The sequence below is a fragment of the Amphiura filiformis genome, chromosome 4 (genome assembly GCF_039555335.1).
Source record: "Amphiura filiformis chromosome 4, Afil_fr2py, whole genome shotgun sequence".
In the NCBI taxonomy this organism is placed as follows: Eukaryota; Metazoa; Echinodermata; class Ophiuroidea; order Amphilepidida; family Amphiuridae; genus Amphiura; species Amphiura filiformis.
Genome location: NC_092631.1, coordinates 44,110,160 through 44,126,709, shown reverse-complemented (window position 1 = coordinate 44,126,709; position 16,550 = coordinate 44,110,160). Strand labels below are relative to the sequence as shown.

At 38.9% G+C, this 16,550-nt stretch overlaps 1 protein-coding gene across 1 annotated transcript in view; it reads right to left on the bottom strand.

The window, feature by feature from the left end:
- Positions 1-260: 260 nt before the first annotated feature.
- LOC140150209 (uncharacterized) overlaps positions 261-16,550 on the bottom strand; it is an 86,283-nt gene continuing 69,993 nt past the window's right edge. Inside the window, exons 6-7 of the mRNA XM_072172214.1 lie at positions 8,688-8,803; positions 261-3,252 (exon numbers count right to left, since the gene is read on the bottom strand). Of these exons, the coding sequence (XP_072028315.1) occupies positions 3,038-3,252; positions 8,688-8,803 (331 nt within the window). The 3' untranslated portion in view covers positions 261-3,037. The remainder of the gene's footprint in view (positions 3,253-8,687; positions 8,804-16,550) is intronic.

Here is a 16,550-nt window from a genome sequence, read left to right as displayed (position 1 = left end):
TATAGACACAACTGTTGATCAACTTAACTTGTAAGATGAATTCTCATTGGCCAGAAATTATCCATGCCAAAATTTTGGCGAGCTGAAATTAATTTTTGGCGAGCCAAAATTAATTTAAAAACAACCGTTTTTTAAATTTATCTTTCCACAGAGCACACAAGGTGCCGTGTGCATTTGTTTAACAAACATGATACATAGTTTTTTTTAGCCCAAAAAAGGATAAACAAAACAAGTGAATAATATTGCACATTTATTACATATTTATAGAGTTCCATCTTTTATTCCATTCATACACTTTACCTTTATTGTTTGCAATGTGTTTTTCAGTCTCGGCGACATTATTAAGCATACATTTAAAATATTGTATGTCCAGCTTATTTTATTACATCTTGCATTATAAATAAACTTTTTTTCCCCGGAAGAACAACAAAATTATAATGACAATAATGAACATCTTATATGCTCAGCAGAACATTTTTCATGGTAAGACTAAAGATATTATCTTGAACCTTTTCAAAATTGAGCCGAAGTACCACGTTGCCAAATTAAATGTGGGATATTTTCTATTTCCTTATTACAAAATGTACAAAGGTTTGAATCAACATAACCATATTTAAACAGATTTTCATTTATACCTATAATTTTATGCATAATTTTGAATTGAAAATACATAAGTTTGGTTGATAGGGAGTAAGACAAGGGAATCCTGTAAATATCGTTCCAATTTAATTCCATATCAGCGCAAAGTTTGTAAACCAATTTGCAGACCGTCTTAGAGGAACAGATAAGGACAAGCTTATCATCATGATCATTCTTAAAAGTTCCCAAGTCCCCACTCTCTCGACACTTCTGATCCACGCATTTGGTATGGGGTAGATTAAAGTAAAATATTCCAAAAAGTTACTTTGTAAAGTACACTTGGTCTTCAAGCTATCAAGGGGAAGAAAACCACCATCTTCATTTAAAACGAAATAAATTTAATACCTTTCTCATGCCAGACTAAAATGACTTGAAGGAGAATCTAAATGTCTAACATGACTTGAAGGAGAATCATAAGTAATTATACACCGAGCATTGATAATGTCACCAATAAACTAATTCTTAATTAGTTTAATACATTACATCCTCTGGTTTAGTGTTACATTCCTACAAAGATTACCACCAACTTGTTACATATAAAACATATAAAAAAATCCATTTACCATTGTTGTTCACATCCAAGAGACGTTTAACCCAAGCCACTTTTAGTCCATTAATAACTGAGGGGATGTGAACCACCTTGAAGCCCCCTTTCTCATAGCCCCCAATTATGGATTTTTTACAGAGCTTATCTGGGTTTCCTGCCCAAATGAATCTAAAAAGTATCGAGTCCACCTCCTTCAAAAATTATTAGGTGGTTTAGGTAAGACAGAAAACAAACCAAAAATAATTGAGAAAGACCCCCGGATTTAACAATTGTAATTTTACCAATTTGACTCAAATCTCTCATCGACCAAATTCATAAGATTTCCTTGAGCTTTTTAAGTTTTGGAATGAAATTTAATTCAAAAAATATTGCTCAGATCATAACTAAAAAAAATACACCCAATAGACGAACAATATTGGTAGTAAAATGTAAATCATCATTGGTTAGATTAGGAGCCTAAATATAACCTATATAAACCTAAAGGGAATAACTCAGATTTATCTAGGTTAATCTTCAAGCCAGAGAAACTTTGGAAAGTCTCAAGAATGTGAACAACTCTGTGAAGGAAGCCACCATGCATGAATATAAAACATTCCTCGATGGTAACTTTATAAAATAACAACTTTATTTTAGGGAATTGGCTTTGCCGGTGGGCTTATGGGTTATGGATTTTGTTAAGTGTCATTAATTTGGGCGAAATTGATGTGGGATAAGACTTCTTTTGCTATACTTGCAATTACTTATGTTTTTCTCGGTTATGTTATGCCTTTTGTTTTATTATGTTTCTTACTTTATTGTTTCTTGCTTTTTTTTTTTTTATTGACAACATAAGTCATTTCCCTTTTGGAATAAAAGGTAGCCCCTAATATAAAAGCAAGATATGCCCACTCATGCTGTTGCTCTACGGCGTATATGCCTCTCTCTGTAAGCTTGCAGGCTAAATCCAAGCTCGAATTTCTAAACAAACACACTGGTCATAGAAACAAAATACATGTGAATCAAGTCAATAGAAAATAAACAAAAAAAAAAGTGAAATATTGTATTACAATCAATATAATTTATTTTCAATTTCCCACGTGCATATTTACTATTAAATGATGAAGGAAAAAAAGAAAAGAAAAGCAATGCATATTTTGCAAGTCAAAGAGCTACGCTAGAGCATGGGGAGACGAGTGACAACTCACAAATGCCTGGAAAACGGGCTGGAAAATGATGTGTGAAATTAAAATGAATAAATATTCAGGCATTACAAATTTGTTTATTTACTTATAATTTCATGTCAAATGTCATGATTGTAGTAAACAATGATTTCATTCATAGTGAATTATTACATACCTCAAAAGGAGATGCCGTGAACACGTGATAAGAACTAATTAATTATTCATGAGTTCACAAATGCTCCAATTTTCGAACGCAATCGTTACCAGTCCTCACCTGCAAGCACAACCCGATGACCGTGCGTAAGCAGTTGAACGACTGGTGGATCAAGTCTAGTCGGCAGGTAAGCAAGATTGATCACGCTTAGCAATTTCGACCGCGTACATCGTTTTGATTGCAACTTTTGAAAATAGAACAACTTTCACATACTGTATTATTTTTCGTCAATCTACCGTGTTTGGTAGCAAATTTGGTATCAAATTGGAGATAACAAGATTCTGCACACGACCTTATTATTATCAATCAACTTATTGTAACAAAATCAGGTTCTGGTGTAGGACGGGTTACATATTAAGTGCGAACTTTTTTATTTTTGGTGTTTATTAATTTAAATGCAATGTACAAATGCATCTGTTATTTAAAACAAATCAACTCAAAATCAAACCATTTGGTACGAATCAGCGTCATATCATTTCAAAAATCTCTTTTGAACAGTCTTATAACACCTTCGGAGTGAAGTTTGTTCCATAGTTTCTTTTCATTATTAATATCATGTAAACCTGTTGGTGAATCGGAAACGTTTAAAAATTGATTATCGTAGTAGTGTATTGTGAAACGTGGGTCATATCCAAACCCGTAGATGGTTACTTCATCGCACATATAGAGCGCAGAGAACACTACCAAGGCACCTAAGAAAAATAAAAAACACAAACGAAGAAATGAATATCACAGCAACCAACTTCCAAGCAAGCGCAAAGCATTAATGAAAACGTTTTATTATCGGGTATAACATGTAACAACGTTTCAAAAAACATTTTTGAAAACTTGATGCAAAACATCCTATAACATAGGGGGCGCAATGTTTGAGTTATATTTACAAAATATTATTTTGTCAAAAATGTTTGCCAAAAAATGTTGCATTGATAACCTTTCACGATCTTGTCCACATGTGCCAAAAGCGACAAATGTGAAACCGAGATAAAGGTAAACATATATGTAGCAAAAAACAATGATGTTTTCTGAAAATGATAGCCTATTGTATGTATTATGTAATAATTACAGTAACTCAATTTTCAAAAATGCCTCCTTTATCCCCCTCCCCCCACGGACCAGATCATGACACATTATAACCCAGCATTTAAATATATATTATTAAAACGTCTTGAATCAATAAAAGAAACTTTTTTGCCATGGTTGCTGGGATGTACCGTTATCTAATTTGTTGTTATGTCAAGGCTAATCTTAACTGGACATTCATTTGGAAGATGTATGGGATTCCTTCCCATCAAAATACCATTCTGATAATTATTTTGCTAAGACCATTCATTTGAATACAGGCATTATACTATTTCTGGTATAACCACACATAATTACGTCTCTTTAGCACTTTTGATTTTTCTTATTTTATCTTGCAATTTGTGTGCATCCAGACTCATCTCAAGTGGAGGTCACTTCCAATCATCCTCAAGTCACATGGTTAAGGAATGTTCTATGTCATACCATCATAAGCGAGAACGAACTTATCCCAGAGGAGAAAGACCACATCAAAGAATCGCTGAAGAACTGCGGTTATCCGAACTGGGCTTTTCTGAAGGCCAACACGAGCAGAAATGACCAAAAACAGTCTGATGGTGGCGGTCAACCCATCAAAGCTCGCGACACAACCCCATATATAGCTGGACTGTCAGAACGTGTAAAGAAACATTTCAAAGCTTTTGGGATTTCCTCGTCATTTAAGACAAATAACACCCTACGTGGCAAGATCGTTCATTCAAGTAAAGGAAAAACAATCAAAAGAAAAACGCTCAAACTTAGTGTATGGATTGGTGTGCGGTGACGATGATTGTTCTGCTGCCTATATTGGCGAAACAAAACAAGCCTTGAAAGCAAGACTCAATCGACATAGGATGCCAAGTACAAATGAGGCTCAGAACTCCGCCGTGTACCTTCACCTTAAAGACACTGGTCATAATATTGACACCGAGGACGCAGTGATTCTCGATAAGGAGGAACAGTGGCATAGGAGAGGCACCAAGGAAGCCATCTGGGAGAGAGTAGAGCAGCCGTCGCTTAACAAGAACACAACTTATCTTACGCATGGGACCGGGCCATCAAGACGATCCCTAGCCGTCTCAAAGTGTCACATGACCAGCCCAGCGGGTCAGTTGCCCATGCCCGTATTTGGGGGGGGCTTGGGGCGCCAGCCCCAAAAAAAAAAAAAGGGGCGGCAAAAAAAAAAGAAGAAAAAAAAAGAAAAAAAGAAAACAAAAGAGAAAAGGAAAAAGAAGGAAAGAAAAAAACAGAAAGAAGAAAGAAAATCACGCTTATCACCTATAAGGGCGGCACATTTGAGTAGGGTGACGTATAATCAGGCAATAATAGGGGTCTACAGGGTGGCACATACAAAGAGTGCGGCTCATGGGGCGACACATACAAAGGGAGCGGTGGCTTGTGAAGGCGGCACATGGTCAACTTGTAACAAAGATACAAGAGGGAGTGGAAATGCACAACAAGTCTATGCCTACAGGGTGACCTATCACAAGGGTAGGCGGCTTGTGACGGGCGACACATACAAGGAAGGCGGTGTGTAACCAGGACAAAAGTAGAGGGGGGGGAGGAGAGAAAAACGCTTGTTGGACATCTATAGGGCGGCACGTCGTGACTTGTAACTAGGGGAAAAGAGGGGGTGAAAAGTTAGCTCACACTTTCTGACTATATGGGCCTGCACTACAAGGAGGGTGGCTAGTGGGGAACCACACAGACGTATGGGGGATTTTGGGGCGGCACATACAAGGAAGGTGGTTTGTAACAGGGAAAAAAGTAAAATGGAGAGAAAAACGCTTGTCAGCCACCTATTTGCTATTTGTAGGGCCGCACATGTTGGCTTGTAACTAAGAGAAAGAGGGGGGCGGCAGAAACATACAACGTTATAAATATAGGTGGTGGAAGGCGGCTTGTGAGGCGGCACATACAAGGAGGGCGACTTGTAACCAGGACAAAAGTAGAGGGAGGAAGGAGAGAAAAACGCTTGTTGGTCATATATAGGGCGGCACATCGTGACTTGTAACCAGGGGAAAATAGGGGGCGAAAAGTTAGATCACACTTTTTGACTATAAAACTATGGGCCTGCACTACAAGAAAGGTGGCTAGTGGGGAAGCCCACAGAGGTATGGGGGATTTTGAGGCGGCACATACAAGGAAGGTGGCTTGTAACAAGGAAAAAAGCAAAATGGAGATAAAAACGCTTGTCAGCCACCTATTTGTAGGGCCGCACATGGTGGCTTGTAACCAAGAGAAAGAGGGGGCAGCGGAACGTACAACCAGTCAGAATTAATAGGTAAATTTTCACGGGAAAATTTTCTGGACACGTGACACCCATGGGCGCAGACATATTAGCATTATGGAATGTGACCCGAGCACAGCGGGTGTTCTTCCAATGTATTTGAATAGGAAGAATTCTTCCTTTGAGGCAAAATAAGTTACTTGTCGCAAGTTAATAATGTGATGGTAAGAGTTTCCGTAGATAAATATTTTTTCCGTAGATAGATATTTTTGAAATTACGTTTTGATGATATTGTGAAAAAATTAAGATAACATAATATTCAATAAATTTGCAATGTACAAATTTCTATCAAAATTGCGGTCAAAAATACTATTCCAATTCAAAATTACTAAGACTTGAATAGCGAGGTCACCGCCGGGGGTAAGAGATCAGGCTCGAGGTTACACTCATATTGATACGCATTGGTCACGTGTCCAGAAAATTTCCCGTGAAAATTTACCTATTAATGTTGACTGACAACAGGCGTTATAAATATAGGTGGAGGAGGGCGGCTTATGAGGCGGCACATACAAGGAGGGCGACTTGTAACCAGGACAAAAGTACAGGGAGGGAGGAGAGAAAAACGCTTGTCAGTCACATATCAATGGCGTCACATTGCGTCGTGATTCTTAACTAGGAGAAAAGAGGGAGTGGAAAACGGTATATCACGCTGTGTAACTATGGGCCTACACTGTGACACATAAAAGTAAGGTGGCTTATGGGGCAGCACATACAAGGAAGATGGCTTATAACCATGAAGCAGATGAAGGAGAGAAAACCGCATATATATATATATGGTGGTTTTCAACAGTGGTGTAACGACGAGGGGGCAGAGTGGGGCACGTTCCCTGGGCGCCACCCTTGGGGGCGCCGAATTGACCAATTCAACACCATGGGCGCGGCGTCAAATCCCGAGGGAGTGGGCTCATGTCCCCTTCACGTTTGTTGAATGTGGGAACACAATATCAAATGACAGAGGTCGTCGCCTGGGGTTTTCCCACATCCTTTTCTATTATGTAAATCATAAATAGGATTATATGAAGCGATGCCACTGGAATAAGCATACAAACTCTGAACAAATCGATTCTGCGCCCCTGCTAGCAATTAAAGTCAAAATTTTCGCGCGCTTCGCGCGTATTCGAGCACAAATTCATTTGAAAGATCAATTCGTCGTCCGTATTCCATAGTGGCGTATAGTGGGGCGCCGCGAATAAACAACTTTTCGAGAAAATCGGGTTTGAAGAAATGCCAATTTAAAATCGAGTTGTGTAAATCAGACATTCATTATATTTTGTAAATGATGTGAAATTTCTGTAGTAAACTAAATAGATTTTATTGTTATATATTTTTCGGAAAAAAGAAATAAATACATACTTTTGCTGGCAAACTGACAATAAAACTATACGTCACTATGGAAAACGAACAAAACGCAATAAAAAATATGCACCAAATGGCTTTTTCGTATTCCACTTAGTGGCGTATCGACCATAAACAGTTGAAAAATGATGCCACTTTTTGGACCTTAACATTTTATAATTATGAAATATCGGCTCAAAATGAAAAACATCGTATTCCATAGTGGCGTATAGGTCCGATACGCGTACGCCACTATGACATACGTTTCGTGTATCGCCTTGTCTTCCCTATGTTACACTGAATCATGTTTTTTCATTTTTGCCGATATTTCATAATTATAAAATGTGAATAAAAAGTGGCGTATGGTCGATACGCCACTATGGAATACGAAAAATGTCACTTTGTAACTATACGCCACATTTAATTAATTAATTACTAATTAATTAGCTAATTATGACTGATGAGACTTAGATAAAAAATGAAAGAGAACATCATTAAAGACATATGTGCCAATTTTAAAAAAAAAAATGACCAAAAATCACTATACGCCACTATGGAATACAGCCGACGAATTTACGATATTCAATTTCATTATATAAACAAAATTAATGAGTAATAGGTACTATTGGTGCAAATTTTCAATTGTTTGCGCGGTTGAAAGCTCCAATATGATAAGCACTTGTATCTTTTTCAAGGATTGGGGATGGCGCCATTATGTATCCTTAGCCCTGGGCGCCACAACGGACCCTAGCTACGCCACTGGCTTTCAACTAGCACTGAGACATGTGAGAGAAGAGGGGAGAACGAGAGGAAAATCAACGTCATGACCATTCCTTAACTAAGGGAGACAACGGAGAACTTGCCGCCCTGCGTTGTAATTATGATCGAATTGTTTAAATAATCGGATAGCGACATTTGCATAGCATTTTTGTGAGATCTGAGAGCACATCAGGCATATCAAATTGCATTTCGAATACACGGATGTTCTTCTGATATCAAATAATTTTGATTTTATGAAATTTGCGATATAATACAAATTCTATGGCAAATGATTAAAATTAGATTTTTTTTTAAATTGTTGATATTTAACAGTCCTCGATGTAGGTTGAATAACTCGACTAATATGTACTTAAAGAGTATGTAGCTGGAATGAAAATACGAATACGAAATATCTCCAATACGAAAGGACAACATTTTGGTGAACGGCATTTCATCCAAGGTACATACATTTTAAGTACATATCATTAGACTTATACAATTTAATTCAAAGACTGTAAAATTTCAAAAATATCAAAGTGTAATATTTGCCATAAAATGTGTATTATATCGCAAGTTTCCAAATTGAAAATGCAATTCGATATGTCTGATGTGCTCTCAGGTACCACAAAAAATAAGTGAAAACGCCGCTATTTTATAATTATAGGCCCAAAGAGGAACCTTTCTTACCGGTGGTGGGTCTGTAACCTTTCAGGTCCATAAAATTAGTAAAAATGTAACGGAAGAAGTCTGGATGGGTGATTTTGACTCTACTGGGATCCAGTAGCGGTGGTATAAAGAATGTTCTGAAAGTGGAATAAAATAAATATTTGCATATTATTTATTGTTTTTTGAAAATATATGACCATTTTGATTCCTAGAACCATATCAAACACTCAGGGATTTTCTCTATAGTCTCTTTATGGGATATTCCAGTTGAAATCCATGCACCCTAAATAAGTAAATCCCTTTGAAATCTACGACCCCTGAATGGGAGATTAAGGTCATATCGTTCATATCATGTTGTTGCACTATAGTAGTGTGTCCTTTCTCAAGTTTAGAGTAACGTTGAAATACAGGTGCATGGATTTCACAGTGGCAGATTCGAATCGACCAGGATTATTTCGAGTAATTTTAGCATAAAATCGAATACAAAATTAGTTCCTTAAAGCTCCTACAGGCCGGGTCAAAAAAAGACGTAAACTCATGTTTGAGGGGCATGGGCGTCAATCCGGCTTGAAATGTGGGGGACACCCGGCCAAAATTGTTTTAAAAAAGTGGCTGAAAAGAACAAAGAATGGGTCATTTTGTCGAAAGTGCCCCCGCCCCTCCACGATTGACGCCCATGTTAGGGAACAAACCAAAAAGATCAATGACGCCCTATAAACGAAACTAGTTTCGTTTAGGGGTGAGGGGGTAAAAATACTCGATTACGTTTGTACAAAACCATCGATCTGAAGAATGTGTCATTACACAGCCGTGACGTTAGTCACGGCTGTGTCTTTTTTCTTACAGGTTCTTTCTTCTTATTTCTTTCTTCTTTTTGTCAACCATTACATTTGCTCTAGCACTCACATGCTTACATCGATTTTGACCTAACTGTTACAATGATCATTGACCATGCCCCTACATGTCACATTACACTCGCGGGGTCAAAGGTCACGCAGGGGTCACAGAGGTCAAAAACGTGATTTCAACTAAAATGCATCTTCTCCTACAACTTACGTAGGACAGCAACCCCACTTGCACACATGCATTCTTATTAGCCAGTGTCTATGTGGTGTACACAGATTTGTGGTCAAAGGTCATTAAGGGGTCACTTCCGGTATAAAATGAAAAACCTTCAAAAATTTTTATTAGCTAAGTAAAACATAGCACAGTAACGGTATGTTCACATATGATCTGCAGTCACCCAATGTATATGTGGTATTTTTTTATTTGGGGTCGAAGCTCATTAAGGGGTCACTTCCGGTATAAAAAAATCCCTTTAAAGCGCATCTTCTTCCACAGATTCTGTAGGACAGTGACGCCACTTGCACACATGCATTGTTATTACCCAGTGTCTATAGGGTGTACACAGATTTGGGGTCAAAGGTCATTAAGGGGTCACTTCCGGTATAAAATGAAAAACCATCAAAGTGTTTTATTTGCTAAGAAAAACATAGGACAGTAACCGTATGTTCACACATGAATTGTGGTTACCCAGTTTATATGTAGTATTATTTTATTTGGGGTCAAAGGTCATTAAGGGTCACTTCCGGTATAAAACGAAATACCTTTAAAATGCTTCTTCTTCCACAAATTACGTAGGACAGTGACGCCACTTGCACACATGCATTGTTATAACACAGTGTATATATGGTGTACACACATTTGGGGTCAAAGGTCAGTAAGGGGTCACTTCCGGTATAAAACGATATACCTTCAAAATGCCCCTTCGGCCACAAAAAAGCATAGCAAAGTGATGCCACATGGACACGTGCATGGACATTAGCCAATGTCTATGGGGTTTTCATATATTTTGGGGTCAAAGGTGATTAAGGGGTCACAACACGGCTGTGTTCGTGGTCTTAGACCACAGCTAAGTCTAGTTATTATTATAATAATGGCAAAATTTTCAACATTTCATTATTACGTTTCTGGCAGGGAGGGAGGGGGTCGGCTGAGAAATGAAACTAGTTACGTTTATACGACGTCATTGATCTTTTGGTTTGTTCCCTTAAGGGGCTGTGTAACTATAGATCGGCAAGGAATCTGATATAAATAAAAATATCATTGGAAAGAGCAAACTTTACACGTCTTAATTGAAAAAAAAATAATTGTTGCAATTGCTCACAGCAAATTTAAGCCCTGCTCATTTGTATACAACCACCCATTTTTGTAGCTGCACACGGCTGATTGATTTTTATCCATTTCAATTTCGACGGATCAGCAAAGTGCTAACAGGATTTATTGTTGAAACGACAACTTTTGCTTTTAATTAATATTCAACAAACATAAGTACTAACAACACTAAATAAATAAAATAAAATTTGGATCTTTCGTGCCTCCCGTGACTGTTACGTTTTTAGTTCTCTTTATAAAAGAAACGACTCCATCCATGTACGATGTCCGATACAGCTCTCGTGCAATCATCACTGCAAAATAGTTCATAATATTAAAATAATATTGCAGTATTTAACAAAAAATCACACACACAAACATATTGGCCATAAATTCTGGGAAAGTTTTTTTTACCAGATTTGTAAGGTTCAATAGCTGTACATACTAGTACTCGTCATTTAAGTAAAAATATATATCTTCTAAATATAGCTTGATAAAGTATTGTGCAAAAAAATGTCAGTTATTGTCCACTTTATTTGCATCTGAATATCGCGCCTTATCAATCAATATTATAATAGGTACATGGAAAATGAAACCCATGCAGCTACAAAAGAAAAGGGGGCTGTATTCAGATGAGAATAACAAATTGTGTATTCAAATGAGTTTGCTGTGAGCAATTGCAACACTTATGTTTTAGCTGATTCCTTACAGATCTCTAGTTACAGCCCCTCTAACATGAGTTTACTTCTTTTTGACTCGGCCTGTATATAACCCGTTTCACTGAGCGGGAGCAGCAACCATCGCAAAGCGTGGCATAGGGCCTGCACTTTGTCTCGTTTTTTTTGCAGGTTTGCATGGTCCAATAATCACAAGATGACTGACATGTGGTAACAAAGGAACCAGTCACTGCAAGTTGATTAATTCCTGTATGATTGGTCATTCAATATATGCCTGTATCACACTATAGCCTTTTCAAAATGTAATACATGTTTGCTTGACTGCATTGACAATACCCGGGAACAATACACACAGTATATGCATTGGACCAGGGACTGTGTATGAAGGGACTCCAAACGGATTATAGATAGCTATTGTCAAGCTATTGTTATCAGATCTTTTATGACATTCGATTCCATGCGAGTTGCATCGAGGGCGTGATGTTATGTTATGATTCCTTACAGATCTCTAGTTACAGCCCCTCTAACATGAGTTTACTTCTTTTTGACTCGGCCTGTATATAACCCGTTTCACTGAGCGGGAGCAGCAACCATCGCAAAGCGTGGCATAGGGCCTGCACTTTGTCTCGTTTTTTTTGCAGGTTTGCATGGTCCAATAATCACAAGATGACTGACATGTGGTAACAAAGGAACCAGTCACTGCAAGTTGATTAATTCCTGTATGATTGGTCATTCAATATATGCCTGTATCACACTATAGCCTTTTCAAAATGTAATACATGTTTGCTTGACTGCATTGACAATACCCGGGAACAATACACACAGTATATGCATTGGACCAGGGACTGTGTATGAAGGACTCGAAACGGATTATAGATAGCTATTGTCAAGCTATTGTTATCAGATTATCTTTTATGACATTCGATTCCATGCGAGTTGCATCGAGGGCGTGATGTTTGTTTTCTTATTATTTACTCATGTTGCCCTATTCAAATATTTCTAAAGTTATGTCAAATAGAGCTTGACCCATAGTCAGGGTCTTGTTATCTTTTCCGTTTCCGGAAGTCTTTTGTTCAGATACGAAAACGCAAGGGATTCAGTAAGTTACTGTAATCTGACTTCATTGTTAACTCTGAAGTACCAATCAGCTTATTTCAATAGAGGTGATTGCTTATGTCAATAAAATCGGGAGAGAACAGATTATGTTAACACCAGTGTTTTAATGGCCTAGCGCACTCTCGTCTTTAACATTGGTAAATCTATATTATTTTGACAAAATGCATGCCAATCCGAATGACAAAGTCCACTTTTTTCTGTAAAAACGTTGCAAATAAGCCCTAAAATCACAAAAGGTCCGCTTATGAGCCTGTCGAACCCAAAAGCACGTGTGCATGGCCACAGTGTCGCCCTTCCATCAATGTCTATCTCCCTATTTTGCTTCCTCTTGCCCCCCCCCCATGATTTTTCGTCATGTGTCGTATCAGCATAGAACGCGATTCACTTCTGAACATTCGCAAAGGTGTGATAAACTCTCATCCAAAACTTGATCGTTCAATTTGGAGTACCCTTTGCGACTTGAAAATCGCTAAGAAAACCACCCGTGGATGTCGCGGTGGGAAAAACAAGCAGCGTAAAATCAATGTGCTTGTGACTAATCGTCCGTTAACTGTGAACTCTGATGCTGTAGTCAAGTCAAATGAAAAGCTGCCAAAGCCTAATTTGGTGAAAACTAAATATGCGTCTAAGAATAACAGTTCCCAATGTAAAGTTGGCACTTGGAATGCACAATCCATCAGCAAGAAAACCGCCGTGATTACCGATTTTGTCATTGGTAATGATCTTGATGTGCTGATGATCACGGAAACATGGCTTACAGGTGACGAACGCGATAGTTTTAAAATTGCCGACCTTAAGAACACTTTACCTGACTATGAGTTTATCCACACGCCACGGATTGGGAAAAGAGGTGGTGGGGTATCTGTTCTGCTACGCAAGGGATTTAAAGCCATCCAACATGCTTCACCATCGTTTGCTTCCTTTGAACAGTTGGACCTCGCAATTTCATGCGGATCGTCTTCAGTCAGGATCGTTACCATTTATCGGCCACCCAAATTATTCGCGTTACTGCCTCACCTGGTTTTTAAGTTCGTGCAACAAAGAAACAACTGCAACTTTTATTTCGGAGTTCTCAACACTTCTTGAGATTACTGGTTTTTGGCTGATGCACAACCGGTTATTTTTCTTGGGGATTTTAACTTGCACAACCACATGGAGGACATGTCTGATCGTGATGCCTCAATTTTCCGCGATCTCCTTGAATCTTCTGACCTTCAACAGCACGTTGATCAACCAACGCATCGTAAAGGTCATACGTTAGATTTAGTTGTTTCATCAAAGTCAGACAATCTCGTTTCTAGTGTCAGAGTTCATAACCACCTTCCTTCTGATCATTACGCAGTCACGTGCATTGCTGATGTTTCTCGTCCTGCAATCTCTAAACACTGTTTCAAAGTGCGTGATTTTAAGAACATTGACTTTGAGCAAATGAGACAAGACATCTGTGCCTCTGCGCTTTGTACATCGCCGGAACCGAGTGTCAGTGCTTTAGCGCTTCAGTATGATACCACTCTTCGTGAGATCCTTGATAAACATGCGCCAGAGGTGACAAGACGCGTTACCAATCGCCCAAATGCTCCCTGGTTCAACGACGAGCTGCGTGAGGCCAAACGTAAACGTCGCCAATGTGAGAGAGCATGGATCAAATCTGGTCTTGAGGTGCACAGACAGATTTACCGCGATGAATGTAACACTTACTATCGTCTCCTACTGGCTGCCAAACGTAATTATCACAGAGAGCAGATCAGTGGACGTAACCAACAGCAGCTTTTTAAAGTCGTTGACACCATCACTAATGGCAAATCAGAGCCAACTCTTCCTGAACATGATAATGGCAAAGATCTCGCTGACAAATTTGCTGACTATTTCACGTCGAAAGTCACAAACATCGAGAATCAGCTTAACCAATCGCCAAACAACCCTGTCTATGCTCAAGTGTCTGAGTCATGTCATACACAGTATGTGACATTCCAGCCTGTCACAGAGGAAGAAGTTCGTAAAGTGATATCCGAATCTCCGACTAAGACTTGCAATTTGGATCCCATCCCCCCACGTGGCTTTTAAAGCAAGAATTACTCGAGGTGTTGCTTCCCGCTATTACAAGACTCGTGAACGCTTCGCTCGCCCAGGGTCAGTTTCCTGCTTCATTTAAGAAAGCATGTGTGATTCCACTCATCAAGAAACCCAATGCAGACCGTAACGATCTCAAAAACTATCGTCCTATATCGAACTTGAGCTTTATCTCAAAGGTCACTGAGAGAGTTGTCGCGTCTGAACTTCAAAATTACCTAGAAACTAATGGACTGTATGCAAGTAGGCAATCGGCCTACCGTAGGTGTCATAGTACCGAAACTGCCCATGTAAGAGTTCACAATGATCTGCTGAGAGCTCTTGATGAAGGGAAAGAAGGTATTCTTGTCCTGCTTGACTTTTCGAGCGCCTTTGATGTCATCAACCATCAGAAATTTCTTAATCGGCTCACCCGAAGGTATGGTATCGGCGGAAGAGTGCACGACTGGTTTGCATCGTATATATCTGGGCGAACGCAAGAAGTTATAATCGGCAATCAAGTCTCGGAACTGCAGCAGTTACATCAAGGTGTTCCTCAAGGCTCGGTAGTTGGCCCACTCTGCTTTGCTATGTACGCCGGACCTTTGCAGGACATTATCAACATGCACGGACTTGAATGTATGAAATACGCTGATGATACCCAGATATACATTGTGTCCAAAACGTCTGAAAGATCAACAAAGCTTTCACAGCTGGAACAGTGCATAAGAGACATCAAAGCGTGGACAATTGAAAATAGACTCCTGCTGAATGATGAAAAAACCGAAGTTATGCACATCTCGTCAAGATTTCGGCAATCATCTACTCTCTCGCAAGTCACAATCGCTTCTGCTTCTGTAAACACCGTCTCAAACGCCAGGAACCTTGGAGTTTTTATGGATGACTCTCTTCAAATGACAAAGCATGTTAACAACATTTGCCGTGTTGCATCCATGTCGATACGGAAAATCGGTCAAATACGCGATTATCTCGACCAATGTGCTGCAGAAAGACTTGTCCACGCATTTATCACCTCGCGTCTGGACAACTGTAACAGTTTGTTATTCGGCCTTCCAGATTCGCAGATCTGTAAGCTGCAGCGTATTCAGAATATGGCCGCCAGACTTGTTACCAGGAAGAGAAAGTACGATCACATAACCCCAATCCTAGACTCATTGCACTGGCTTCCTGTAAAGAAGCGTGTCATTTACAAATGCCTTTTACTTACATATAAGGCACTTCACGGTCTTGCACCATTTTACATAAATGAACTTATTCAACCGCATATTCCAAGCCGCAGTGGTCTTCGATCTGCAGATCAAAACCTTCTCTGTGTCCCGCGATATGCCACCATTTCTTACGGACTTCGGTCTTTTGCTGTCGCGGCCCCGAGATTGTGGAATCAATTGCCCTTGAACATTAAGAATGCTGCCACCATCTCGCAGTTCAAGGGCCTACTCAAGACTCATCTGTTCCGGTTAACCATCACGGACTGGCTCGTTTAATTCATTGTTTGCTGGACTCACGCTGTTTTCTGATATGTTCTATTTTGATTTATTGTGTAATTTACTTATCTTGCTTATGTATAATATGCTTGCCTTTGTGGTAGGCCTGTGTATGATTGCCATTATGTCATTATGTCTTTTACTTTTGTATGTATATTTTATATGCTTGCCAATATTGTTATCATTGTTGCAGTTTAAGATAGTACTTTTAAGATATTTTATATTTGTAGTTTAGTATATCATTGTAAGGCGCCTTGAGGTCAGTTCTGGCATAAGGCGCCCCATAAATGCGTTTTTATTATTATTATTATTATTATTATGATCAGTATCCCACCTCCCTCCCCAGTCCCTACTCTCTCCTCTCGAGTTCTTCTCTTTCTAGT